Source organism: Abramis brama, assembly GCF_963993115.1.
Source record: "Abramis brama genome assembly, chromosome: 22".
Classification (NCBI taxonomy): domain Eukaryota; kingdom Metazoa; phylum Chordata; class Actinopteri; order Cypriniformes; family Leuciscidae; genus Abramis; species Abramis brama.
Genome location: NC_139984.1, coordinates 26,382,442 through 26,395,442, shown reverse-complemented (window position 1 = coordinate 26,395,442; position 13,001 = coordinate 26,382,442). Strand labels below are relative to the sequence as shown.

General features: G+C 40.1%; 1 protein-coding gene across 1 annotated transcript in view; it reads left to right on the top strand.

The window, feature by feature from the left end:
• Positions 1-13,001, top strand: part of acap3a (ArfGAP with coiled-coil, ankyrin repeat and PH domains 3a) — a 78,508-nt gene that overhangs the window by 28,964 nt on the left and 36,543 nt on the right. The window contains exons 2-4 of the mRNA XM_084098603.1: positions 6,526-6,583; positions 10,097-10,216; positions 12,053-12,106. Of these exons, the coding sequence (XP_083954729.1) occupies positions 6,526-6,583; positions 10,097-10,216; positions 12,053-12,106 (232 nt within the window). The remainder of the gene's footprint in view (positions 1-6,525; positions 6,584-10,096; positions 10,217-12,052; positions 12,107-13,001) is intronic.

Below are 13,001 nucleotides of genomic sequence, written 5' to 3'. Positions count from 1 at the left end.
CAACCCTGTCTGCTTTTGGCTCGTCCGACACACGCCACACACCCATAAAGCAGGCTAGAAAGGAAGCCCGCTTGGGTTAAATCTGTCTGTGGCTTTTTAGGAGACGTCCCACTCTTGCAAGAGAATAAAACCAGACGCAGCGAGTAATGCAGCTTTAAGGGAGAGAAGTAGCATCACTGATAGATGTTTAACGAGATAATATACAGTCATTATCACAAAAATAAACCTTGCCGTGAAGTGAAGGTTTCTTTTATCACTTTGAGTCTGAAGGGGTTTATTTTGCAATAACGACGACTTCCTGTATATTATCTTGCGCACACAATTTGTATGCATTTGTATGAACTTGTCTTTGAATTTAATTTAAGCAAACTGGCACAGTTTAACTTAATGGCCAAACCGAACGTGCATTAAAACCATTATGAGAATGTATGCAAATTTGTTCAATGCATTTTCCCCATACTTTTCAACCAAGAGTATGTAAAAAAAAAAAAAAAAAAATCTATACGGCCCCCAAGCCACTATTAATTAAGTTATTCTGCTCACTGACCATGTTAATGAAGCTTTGTTGTGGGTCAGTGGCCATAAATGGCTACTTAACTGATTCAAAATGTTTAAAGGAATTAGTTAAATGCATTAAAAATCTATTTAAAAAAATAATCAAGGCATGTTTTCCATACTTCTCAACCAAGTGTTTTTTCGTATGTTCCAATATAACAATACAAACAGCATTTACAAACAAAAAGTGCATTAAAACTATCTGTCAGGGTTTTGCAGGCCGCAGACGAGGAGACAGGATTTCAATACATCTGGTTTATTCACAAACTCAGATTACAAGAAAACACTCAACACCGACCTTGACAATTCAACGACCGACAAAGACTGAAGGAACACACAGGACTTAAATACACAAGGAAACCGATCAGGGAAATAAGACACAGCTGGGGCAAAACAAACGAGATAACTAAATGAGGTGATTAACAAGGCACAGGTGAGACAGGTGAATTGAAGACAAAGACAACACAGTCCAAACATGAATGGAAACGTGACAGTACTCCCCCCCCCCCCTCCCCGAAGGCGCGTCCTCGCGCCTAACAACATCCAAAGGGGTGGGAGGGAGGGCGCCCCGGAGGCAGAAGAAGGCATGGTTGCCCAAGACAAGAAGCCTCCAGGGCGGTGCTGGCTGCTCGGGGAACCAGGGTAGAGCAGGCTGTGGGCGTGGCCACGGCGGAGCTGTCGGACCCTCGGGCGTCCATAGCGGTGAAGACCCTTTGGGTGGCCTGGCTCTGGCTCTTGCTCGAAGACTGACTCTGGCTCCTGCTCGACAGGGCAGCCGACCTCCCGACTCGGAACTGGACTCAGAACTGGACTCGGAACTGGACTCGGAACTGGATCTGGCCTCTCTGGGCCAACAACTGTCTCAGTCTCGGCGGGCATGACGCGAACTTCGGCAGATCTGACGTGAAGTGCGGGCTCGGCTGGACTCGGAACTGGACTCGGAACTGGATCTGGCCTCTCTGGGCCAACAACTGTCTCAGGCTCGGCGGGCATGACGCGAACTGCCTTGGCTTCGGCAGATCTGACGTGAAGTGCGGGCTCGGCTGGACTCGGAACTGGATCTGGCCGCTCTAGGCCAACAACTGGCTCAGGCTCGGCGGGTATGACGCTCTCAATCTCAGGCGCGGCCGGCATGACGCGAACTGCCTTGGCTTCGGCAGATCTGGCGTGAAGTGCGGGCTCGGCTGGACTGGCGTGAAGTGCAAGCGCGGCTGGACTGGCGTGAATTGCAGGCTCGGCTGGACTGGTGTGAAGTGCAAGCGCGGCTGGACTGGCGTGAATTGCAGGCTCGGCTGGACTGGTGTGAATTGCAGGCTCGGCTGGACTGGCATGATGCAACAGATCGCGGCTATCCTGAGCCAAAGCCGCGATCTGTCCAGTGAGCTCCCAGCTCATGATGTGGTCGGTCGTTCTGTCAGGGTTTTGCAGGCCGAAGACGAGGAGACAGGATTTCAATACATCTGGTTTATTCACAAACTCAGATTACAAGAAAACACTCAACACCGACCTTGACAATTCAACGACCGACAAAGACTGAAGGAACACACAGGACTTAAATACACAAGAACATTAACTAAATGAGGTGATTAACAAGGCACAGGTGAGACAGGTGAATTGAAGACAAAGACAACACAGTCCAAACATGAACGGAAACGTGACACTATCATGGTATTCACTGTTACTTCTTTGATTTATTAATTCAGTTATTCTACACATAGGCCACAATGATTCAAGTTTTTCTCTTTTTTTTATGACTGGACATGAATTTGGTGACATTTCATTCAAAAGGTTAAAAAAATCTAGTTAAACATAAGTCATTTTTAACACGCTGTTAAAAAATCGCATTAAATCACCATCACATAATTTGTCTTTGAATTAATAAAACCCATTACTAGCATATTGAAGTGCATTAGAATTCAATTACTCTGACCTAGTTATGCTTTTTTGGCCCTCATTGGCCATCAATGATTCAAAATTTGCTTGTAAAAAAAAAAAAAAAAATGTATGTACAATCAGGGCTTATTTTTCGCCACTGTTCGAGCAAGAATGTGCTAAGAAGAAATGTGCTTTTTTCAGAATACTGTTTTAAAGATAATTTTGTAAAATCCAAATAAGAGTTCAAATAATGTTCTTCATGCGTGTTTAATGAACCAAAAACAATTATTGCACATGCACCAGAACAATAAACTGCAGTGTCCGTAATGTAAGGCAGTGTACACAACATTTACAAACAAAAAGCACATTAAAACATTGTGATATTCACAGAATTTGTATTAGGATTAATAAAGTAGCATTAATGGCATTTTACAGTGCATTATAATTCAATTACTCTGCACCCTGGCCACGCTGAGGCAAGTTTTGCTCTGTTTCTGGGTAGTGGCCGCTTAGATGGAGGCTGCAGGAGAATTAAGGCTTTTACTGAATATAAAAGGTCCAGACGGGGCACTAAGAGGCGTGCAGTCTAAGAATAAACATACTGACACACACACACACACAAACACACTTCTCCCTGAATGACTCACTCAAATACTCTGTTACAAAAGGCCAGTCTCCACTATAACACTCAGAGCAATCAATAAATCAATACTCAGCCCAATGATGTCATCATCAGACCCCCACGATGACCGAATCTGAATGGAGACCCTTTTAACAAATCTGTTTTTGCTAAGGCGTGCATTCAATATCGCTGTTGTGAAAATATTCCCTCGGAAGTGTGATATGTTTCTGAGAGAATACAGCAGCGGAAACCATTACTAACAGTGGATGTTGTTCCCAGCTGTTTTTAGCAAGACGTTTGATGGTGAACCCTGGAGTGTTTCTCTCATTACGGTGGTCTCCGCGGCTGATGAGGGTTGTGCCCCTTTCGGCTGGTACCTTCTGGCAAATGCGCCAAGGTCAATAATACAGTTCACTCATGCAAAAACACACCAACAGTCAGTAGGACTAGACAATAATGCTGTTTTAGGTCTTTTCACGAAATTCATTACATAGACAGAGCTGTCTGAGTCTTGATATAAACAAACCATGTCCTTCTTTTGTCTGGTTTTCAGCGTTGTAGACGGGTTTGTGTGGGTAAACAGAGCCAGGCCCTGCTAGAGTATGTGAAGGCAGCTTGTCATAGTCACTAAGCCAGACGCAAACATGTCTCTGCTGGTTCAGCATCTCAACCTACAACAGCACCGATGTGTGTTATATTAAACAGTCTTCAGTTCAGTGCAGATCTGTTGTGGTGAACATATCAAATATGCGTGTGTGTGTGCATGTATATATAATTGTATTTTTTAATTTATTATATACTGTCTGTATGTATGTGTATATATATATATATATATATATATATATATATATATGTATATGTGTATGTGTGTGTTTGTGTGTGTGTGTGTTTGTGTGTGTGTGTATTAAATTCATTATAGTATTTCAGCTTGAGATTTAAATTGTATAATATTTTAAATATAATATATCTTTAAATGGTCTTAAGGACAAACATGAAATTACATGCACGATGCACTTAACTTTTATAATGTGATGCTTTTCCATATAAAACACAATATTCAATAAAAAAAAAAGCATATTGCCTTTGCATTCTCTTCATTTGCAAGATCAAGTGATGGTTAAACGAAAAGCAAATCAGACCTAACAGGGTTTGTAAATGTGGGGCCGGCCCCCACAGCGGTTGCCATGGTTACAGGCCCGGGGGGCAACATGCGCATCCATCCTGAGAGTGCCATGTGCAGTGATCTGGCATGGTGGAGGGTGAGGGGGAGCGAGTGGGAGAACAGCTGTGCCCCCCTCCACCCAGGAAACACATCAGGAGGTCAGACAGATGCAAGCCTCCGTCTCATGAGCTCACCGCAGTCCAGATGAACTTCATCAAGTCGTGAGACGTTATATAAGCTGGACTTGGGTTTGTTGTCAGGGCAGGAATCCCAGAATGAGCAAATGTTTTTGTAGGGATAAAAACAGACTTTATTATGGAGCAGGTTATACAAAGTATGAACAAAAACTATTCTAAACTGTGGAATTCAAAGAGTAAACAGTGTATTTTGTGTGTATACCAGTGTATGATGGAACAATGGGAGCTAGATTTTTTTTTTACGTTTTGAGAAGAAATGTTTGCATGTGCTAAACTGACTGCCAAGATATAGGGGTTGTGGTTGGTTGTTGCTGTGTAATTGCTATGGTATTCAGAGTTGATTTTAGTGCATTGTTGTTTGGTCACACTAGGGTGCTTGCTAGGCGGTTTAATGTAAGTTTAGGAGATGCATCTGTCTGTTCTCTATGTTTTACACATTTTACACGTCGGTTTGTTGATGGACATACACTAATGGTGAGGAATTACAGTTGCAACATCCCATAATGTACCTCAAACTGAGTAGCGTATCACTGAGAAACGTCCTGCTCAAGTCATCCTTACAATGGAGGTATGGGTTGAATAACTATTCTTCCAATGTTTCATCATCGGACTCGCGCTCGGATTGATATGGTAAAATCGACGCAATCGTTGCTGTCTTTACAGTGTTTACAGTCACTGAGCTTTAGGAAGCCTCCGGAGCTGAAGTTCAGATATGATAATGGCCGTTTTATTTCTGACACACGCTGTAAGCGGTCGACCAATCACAACAGACTGGGCCGTCTGGCCAATCAGAGCAGAGTAGGCTCGCGGAAAGGAGGAGTTTAGAAAGACTGATTCATCCAACAAGTCCTTTGTGAAATATTGAAAAATGTTTTTTTTTTTACTTTAATGCATGTAAACCTGTTGTAGAAGACCTCCAAAACTTTAAAATAGCATAACTGGGGAACTTTAACATAAAGAAAAAAATATTATGATAAATTATTTTTCAGCATAAATCAAAATATTATGCTTTTTCCTTATGAAACAGAAAGTGGCAGTGCATCTCCAGTCTTTCTTTTGGCTGGGCTGTGATACACTTGTACTGCCACGGTCCAGGGACCACTAGAGAGAGGAAGAACAATAGGGGCGGCATCCATTAACCGATCGTGTGTGACACCACTGTGTGTGTGTGTTTCTGTACTCAAGGCACAATTGCTTCTGCTCTAAATAGAGAGCACGTGCATCACTGCTGCCTCTCCTAAACGCATCACATGCAGAGCACAGCGAGATCAGCTGACTGTAATAGTCCAAAATATTTCAGTTAAATATTAACATAAAGCCTGAGGGTGTCAAACGGCCTCAGAGTTCAGAGGAAAAGCCTTTCTCACACTGGAAGACAGGAAGAGGGTGGTGATGGCACTTTGTCATTTTGGCCAGAAAAGGCCAGATCTGATTGGTCAGTTGCTGAGAATAATGATGTGTTCAGGTCTCGTAAAAACATCCAAAATGGCAGCAGCTATAAAAGTCTTTTTATCTTGTAATTATGGTCATCCTTACATGTCGGAGGTACCTTTTTTACTACTTAGAAACTCCATAAAGTCACACAATGTCTGCACCCCTATTCACATACTCATACTATGCACGAAAGTGTGTACTTCACTGGCTATGGGATGGTATGTATTTAGAGCGTGAAGCAGAAGTGTATGCCACATTGAGAAAACATAGTTCGCTTTTTTCACATTCACTTTATCTTTTAGACTAGACAAATCAGGGTTGATATTTTCTGTTTATTCAACAATACAAATGCGCATTGCATTGTGGGATTGAGTTTTGCAAGCGGTGTGCTCTGTTGTATACTTACACATTGTAGATAATGTACTGTAGTTGTCATCTGGGTGAAATGTGCATGCTGCGCACAGTATGCATACTATAGACTGCTGTTATAGCAAGATTTGAATGGCGGTATGATATCCTAAACATTTAAATTCTCGCAAACTATTTAGAGCTAATACGATCTACAGATGAAATGTAAATCCTATGAAATCTGCTGTTAATCTGTTCCTTGCTGTGTCATTCATCGAAATACAATTGTCGGGCCAAAATAATTCACGTCGTCATCTTTTTTTGTGTTCCAGGGCAAATATTGATGAGGTGGAGACGGAGGTGGTGGAGATCGAAGCCAAGCTTGATAAGGTAAGACGCTTTAAAGCGGTCACTTGACCTTCTAACCCCATCAGAGCGCATTTAGGGCATGCATTTGTAAAGAAATCCTTTGTTAGAAATCACATCTAATACCCTCCAAGACCTCTGTAGCCAAACACTGACATCAGACGCTTCTATAACAAGGTCAAACGGTCAACCTCAGGCTTTTCGGATCACCACTATGTGCAAATGTTGGTGCAAATCCAGCAGAGAAAGCAGAAAGCAGTGCGTTTTGTCATTAGAGAGCAGAAAGAGCGTGCGCAGAGAAACTTTTGTGGTTTATCTCACTGAGATTAGTGGGGCGTTCTGGATTAGCGTATAGTGATGGTAATGCCGTAAAGATGGCTGGACCTTATTTACGAGAAGATCTAATACTGTAACACTAAAGTCTAGTCTAATGCTGTCAATACACTAGCCTTTGGGCAGTTGACATTTTATTATATTTTATTTTATTTTATTCTATTTTGCATGTAGATTTTCTGATCTTTTCATAGTAATTTAATATTAATAAAATGTGCCTTATATTAATTACATTGGTCTCATATTAATAAAAAAATATTGCAAGTAATGTTGACAAGTTACAAGTCTATCTACAGTAATATACACAATATACATATATTCCCTTATAGAATCATATACATTTTAAATGTAAAAATGTAAAAATGTGCATTCTGAAAAAATATCATGTTCATGTTATTTGTCAACAACACACATAGTTTGCATGAGTAGATGAAATAATCTTTGAGGAAGAAGTGTTCATCTTCTCACAGATGTCACTGAGCACATATGTTTCTCTAATGCTTGTGATCTCCATCTGTTCCTGAAATCCTTGAGTGAAGGCTGTCAATATATATATTAGGGGTGTGACGATACACTTAGCTCACAAGACGGAACGATACACGATATTGGGTTCACGAGAACAAGACGAGATATTTAAGAAATCTTCAATGACAAAATCATTTATCATGTCATCATGTCAATCATAAAGTCATTTTTTATTTATATAGTGCTTTATACAATACAGGTTGTTTCAAAGCAGCTTTACAGGGATAAAGATTATATATTCTTATAGATTATGGGCCCTATTTTAACGATCTAAACGCATGGTCTAAAGCATAAGGTGCAAGTGCACTTAGGGCGTATCCGAATCCACTTTTGCTAGCTTAATGACGGGGAAAATGGTCAGCACGCCAGGCGCATGATCTAAAAGGGTTGTCCCTATTCTCTTAATGAGTAATGGGTGTGTTTTGGGCGTAACGTGAAATAAACCAACCAGAGTCTCATCTTCCATTCCCTTTAAAAGCCAGGTGCGCTCGTGCCATGCTGGACTCGCTATTTACATGACAGAATTTGCAAGCGGAAAAGACTGAATGCGTCTCCAGAGCGCAAACGGATCTGCTTGTGCATGAGGTTAAAGCCCGCAAGCAGACCATCTACGGAACAAACCGGATTCCACCATATCTTTATGTACACAATATTAATCTTTTAAAAATATTTTATATTTGGCATGTTTGTGTGCTGCTGCGCATCCCTGTGTGTGTAATAAGCAGAGTGGATGTGCGTTGTGGACCCGCCTATAGGCGCACATTACTAATGCGCTGTTTAAATAACAAAAGAAATACTGCGGCATTGACTTTAGACCAGGTTTTTCTCGGTCAATGGCGCAGCGCGCCAACAATGCGCCATGGGCGCACAAATGGACGCAAATGCATTTGCTATTTAAACAACGTGGCGCAGGACGTGAAAATGATAACTGCGTCAGGCTGAAACTAGCAAAAAACACTTGGCGCTGCATTGCGCCGGGTGTAAGATAGGGCCCTAAATTCTAATATACAATTTTTTTTTGCTAAATTATAAAAAGTTCAAATTAATGCTAAAACTGGTTAGCAAACAACAAGACCCCCTTCATTGTGACTTCTTGAGAAAAGTCATGGGTCTGGATCATTACAGTCTGCGGTGAAGCTGTTATTTTGCTGAGCCTGATGAAATGATCAAAAGTTGCATGTTGTTGTAATTAAAATGCATGGAAACAGCAAACAACAACAAACAGCATGAGAGAAAGCCAATTCATCTCTCTGCATCATTGTGCTTAAAAACAGTAATACATAACACATGAATGAGACCATTACACATGCAGTGTCTATGTGTGTATATACAGTACACAGACTCATACATACATATGCATATATTAATTATTTTTAGGAACTAACATTTGGATTCTTGCTCACAAATTGAACAACAGTAGGGGATGCATTTCGATCCATTTTGCATGACAATTTCTTGTTAGTTCTTGCGTCTGGCTGTTCAGACGTCGAGTCTGTGGGTCTGTTTGGCAGCTGTGTAGAACAAGGCCTCTCTGTGTTTGTTAGTTTGACTCATGAGGAGAGTGTGGGAAATTAAGAGATTTTCCCAAGCCGATATTATCAAGCTTTCAGAGTGTGTGGACGTAATCGAAACAACACCTGAGGGAAGAAAGAGGAAGATAAAATACAGAAGAAATGAACGATTCATGAAAAAGGGGAACTAAGCTTTGTCCTCTGGTTCGTGTCAGACTCCTTATGCTGCGACAGACACATGGAGCCCATCTGAGAATGCGTCCCATCAGGCATAAAACAAACACACAACCACATGTGAAAGCCCTCCGTGCAGTCAGGGGATTTGTGGCATGTGCGAAAGTGGGAAATTTTTGCCTTGGCCTTTACATGTGGGATCTAGTAATTGGCACATTAGTGAGAAGAATTACCGCACAGATGAGACCGCACCTGTTCTGTCTGTGTTTGTGTGATTTTAAGAAATATTTAGTGTTATGGCCCGTTCACACCAAGAACAATATCTATAACAATAAAGATATAGTTCTAAAAATCATTCTAAACATAAAAGAATTGCAAAGTTCACACCACAACTATAACGATAACGGCACTAAGAAACAATATCGTTGGAATCACTTTCAGAACGTTTTTGTTTGTTTTTCAGCTGATGAACGATAAAACGATGACAGCCAATCAGAATCCATCCTGCAGCATGAATAATATTGTCGTCTGGTGTGGATGCTAATATAGTTTTCGTTATTGGTGTGAACGGGCATTTAAGGTCAACCTGATGTTTATAGATGCAGGCTCGTGCATGTACATAAACATTATCTTCTGATTCAAAAGATCAAAATCCCCACAAAAACGCTAACAAAAATAGAATGCAAAAACACTTTTCAAAATAATAATACTATATAAAAATAATAATAATAAATATATTTAGGATTTTTTATATATATTTAATATGCAGTGAACATAATATAATATCATGTCACGCTCAACATTGTAAATATTTCCTAAAACAATTGTGTAATGCTGCAAAATATCAAGAGGTTTTAATATTCTGCTGTGCACAGTCAAGGTTATGATTTTATTAAGTCTTAAAGTTTTCTGCTGATTCACTAAAACACATTATGTATGGATGGTTTATTGTGTCTTATGTTAACCCCTTCTTCTCTCTGTTTTTCTTTAATAGCTGGTAAAGCTGTGTGGTGGAATGATTGAAGCTGGGAAAGCGTACGTCTCCGCCAACAAGCTCTTTATCAACGGCATCCGTGACCTATCCCAGCAGTGCAAGAAGGACCAGATGATATCGGTAATATTTGAATATGTACATGTCACACTCGGCTTTCTGTCAGTTCTGATCACGAGGGTAGGAATGAGAAGTGTAAGGAAATCTGATTCCTAACGATTCCATTAAAGGGAACCTATTATGCAAAATCCACATAATAATAATGTGTCCGCAGTGTGTGCATCTATCCACTCCGTTTGTTATTTTCCCGATAAACCTGAAACTGTCGCAAAATGAGCCAATCATGAATGTGCTCCAATGTGACATCACATTGAAACAGGCCCCGCCCACGACTGGCACGTAATCTGCCCTATTAGCTTAGCTCCGCCCCTGAGTGAGCTGTACACAGTCCGCCATGTTTATCTCCTCGCCAGAGCATTTAACAGCAGCATTCAAGTAAGAAATGTATTCAAGAGGAGTGAGTGATTTTCTGTTTTGTTGTTCGATTCATATTAACAGCATATGCAGCAGTTGGTACTGTATGATCAAAAACAGATATTTGTTAGTTTTTGGCAGAGTATCCGAGGCACGAGCTGTAAAGGCTCCGCCCTCTTCTGGAAAGTGGGGCGGGAAGCAGCAGCTCATTTGCATTTAAAGATACAGGCATGAAAACAGCATGTTATTGCTTCAGCTCAGAAATTACCATTTACAACATGGTTAATTATATTAAGAGACTTATATTACATCTTGTAAAAAGGGGCATAATCTTTTAGAACCTTTATGGTTGTTATTGGTAACTTCATACTACACAAAACACTACACAAAAACAATACTATTTAAATTATATAAAATAATACTATTATTTTATTAAACTTTTTTATTTTATTTATTATTTATTTTCATTTTAATATTTATTATATATTACATTTATTTATTTTTATTTATTATTATATTATTTTTTATTTAATATATTATAGTACCTTTATTGTGTATTTTTTATGTATTATTTTGTTTTTAAAGTAGACCTACCATTTATCCAAAAAGTTCAGAATCTTCCAAAATTTGTAACTCTGTGACAAAGTGAGTGAGTCATTAGGCTGATTCAGTCCAATAACTCAGTCCAATTTAATATTTTTGAGTCTTTTGGACCAGTTTGGATTCATTAAAAAGAGCTGTCTCACAAGGGTCATTCATCCATGAATCAGACCTTATTGTCTGAAACCATTGAGGAGAGTTTTTGCTTTTAGTTTTTTGGCACTCAATATTTCTTTTTCATCATATTCTTTTGCAGTGGCACTTGAAACAAAACAACAGAGACGTTCAAGAAGTTATCAAAACTGTACACCACAAATCGTTCAATTGTAGTTTTTTTTTTTTTCTTCTACATTCTCAACCCTACACACGTCTGCTTTTAATTGTGAGCTCTTTACTGGCAGGCATGAGGGCGTCAGGCTGCTGTTTTCAGCGTCTCAGACACTCATTGACCTTGATTAGACATGGATTCAGTCAAAAAGCAGCAGGCCGGGGCTCCTGTACTCTCGCCGTTCTCTCTCAGCTGTGCCAATAGGGTTAGACTCATTGCCGCCATCTGTAAATGCTATTAAGAGTCTTTTTGGCTTCTCTTCTCTTGTACTCAGCTGACTAATGTTGAGCATCTTATTAAAACCTGCTGCTATTTGCATTTTCCACTGTAAAAACATCAAGTCAGCCCCACAATTACGTTTCCATTTCGACAAAAGCCTGTTGCACACTCAGCAGGGCTAGTTTTCCTTGTCGGAAGAATATTAATCAATGATAATACGAGAATAAACATGCGATTTGAATTACCAGTATAACTCAATTAATTTTGATCATAACATCTTGAAAATTAAAACATTGTTTGAATTTTGCGGATTGTGACCTTTTCTTGTATTTTTACAGGATTGCCTGGAAAAATGTGGCGAGAGTTTGCAGGAGATCGTCAACTACCACATGGTGCGTGTCGTGTTTTTTCTCATTTCTTTCTCCTCGTATGAATGACTGTGGGACAGGTCCACTGGGACCACCTCATAGTGTCATCGTATTATGAAATGTTAATGTGTTCTCCATCATGTGTCGCTCTGTTCTAGTAAAGGTGGCCTGGTTGTGATGTGTGTGAATAATTGAACATGCTATGATGCTGTGAATCATGAATGATCCTTGTTTTTCATTAAGTTGGATGTAAATCATATATGATGCTCTGTCTGTTGTTGTGAGCGTCTTTCCTGGTCATAAGAGACAATATCTAGAGTCTCAGCTTTTTTTTGCTTCAGGACCTACATTTTGCATTTGGCATCAAGTGGTGACGCAAAATGGCAAAAGAATTGTGCAAAAGCAATCAGAAATGTCCTTGGGATCAGATGCTAACATTTATTAATGTTATAGTTTCAGGATAAAAGAGTGTCACACAACCTATTTATGTTGGCATCTGCCTAATTTGGCTTCTACTGTACCAAGAAATTAGCCTGGGAAAACCCAGACAACTTCCGGCAAATTCAGATTTGCTCGAGAAGTAGTCTGGCAAAGAGCTCATTCAAGCCCATTTCCATGCCGTCGAAATCGCGGCACCAATCAGAAATGTTGAGGCGGGCTTTACACGATGATGATCGCTCTGATTGGTTTTAGGTCTATCCAACTGCGCCCAGAGGCATTTGAGCGAGTGCGTTGGTGACGCCCCTTTGGAAATGATTTGTCTATGGAGCTTTGCCGACCATAACTCAGTTACTACTGAGAATGGTCTGGTTTTAACCAGGCTACCAAGAAATAGAATATCGTATTGGTGTAAGATGCACAGCCTTTGACATCGACAGCAAAAAATACAGTATGGGAAGCATTTTCTTGTTCCTTTTAA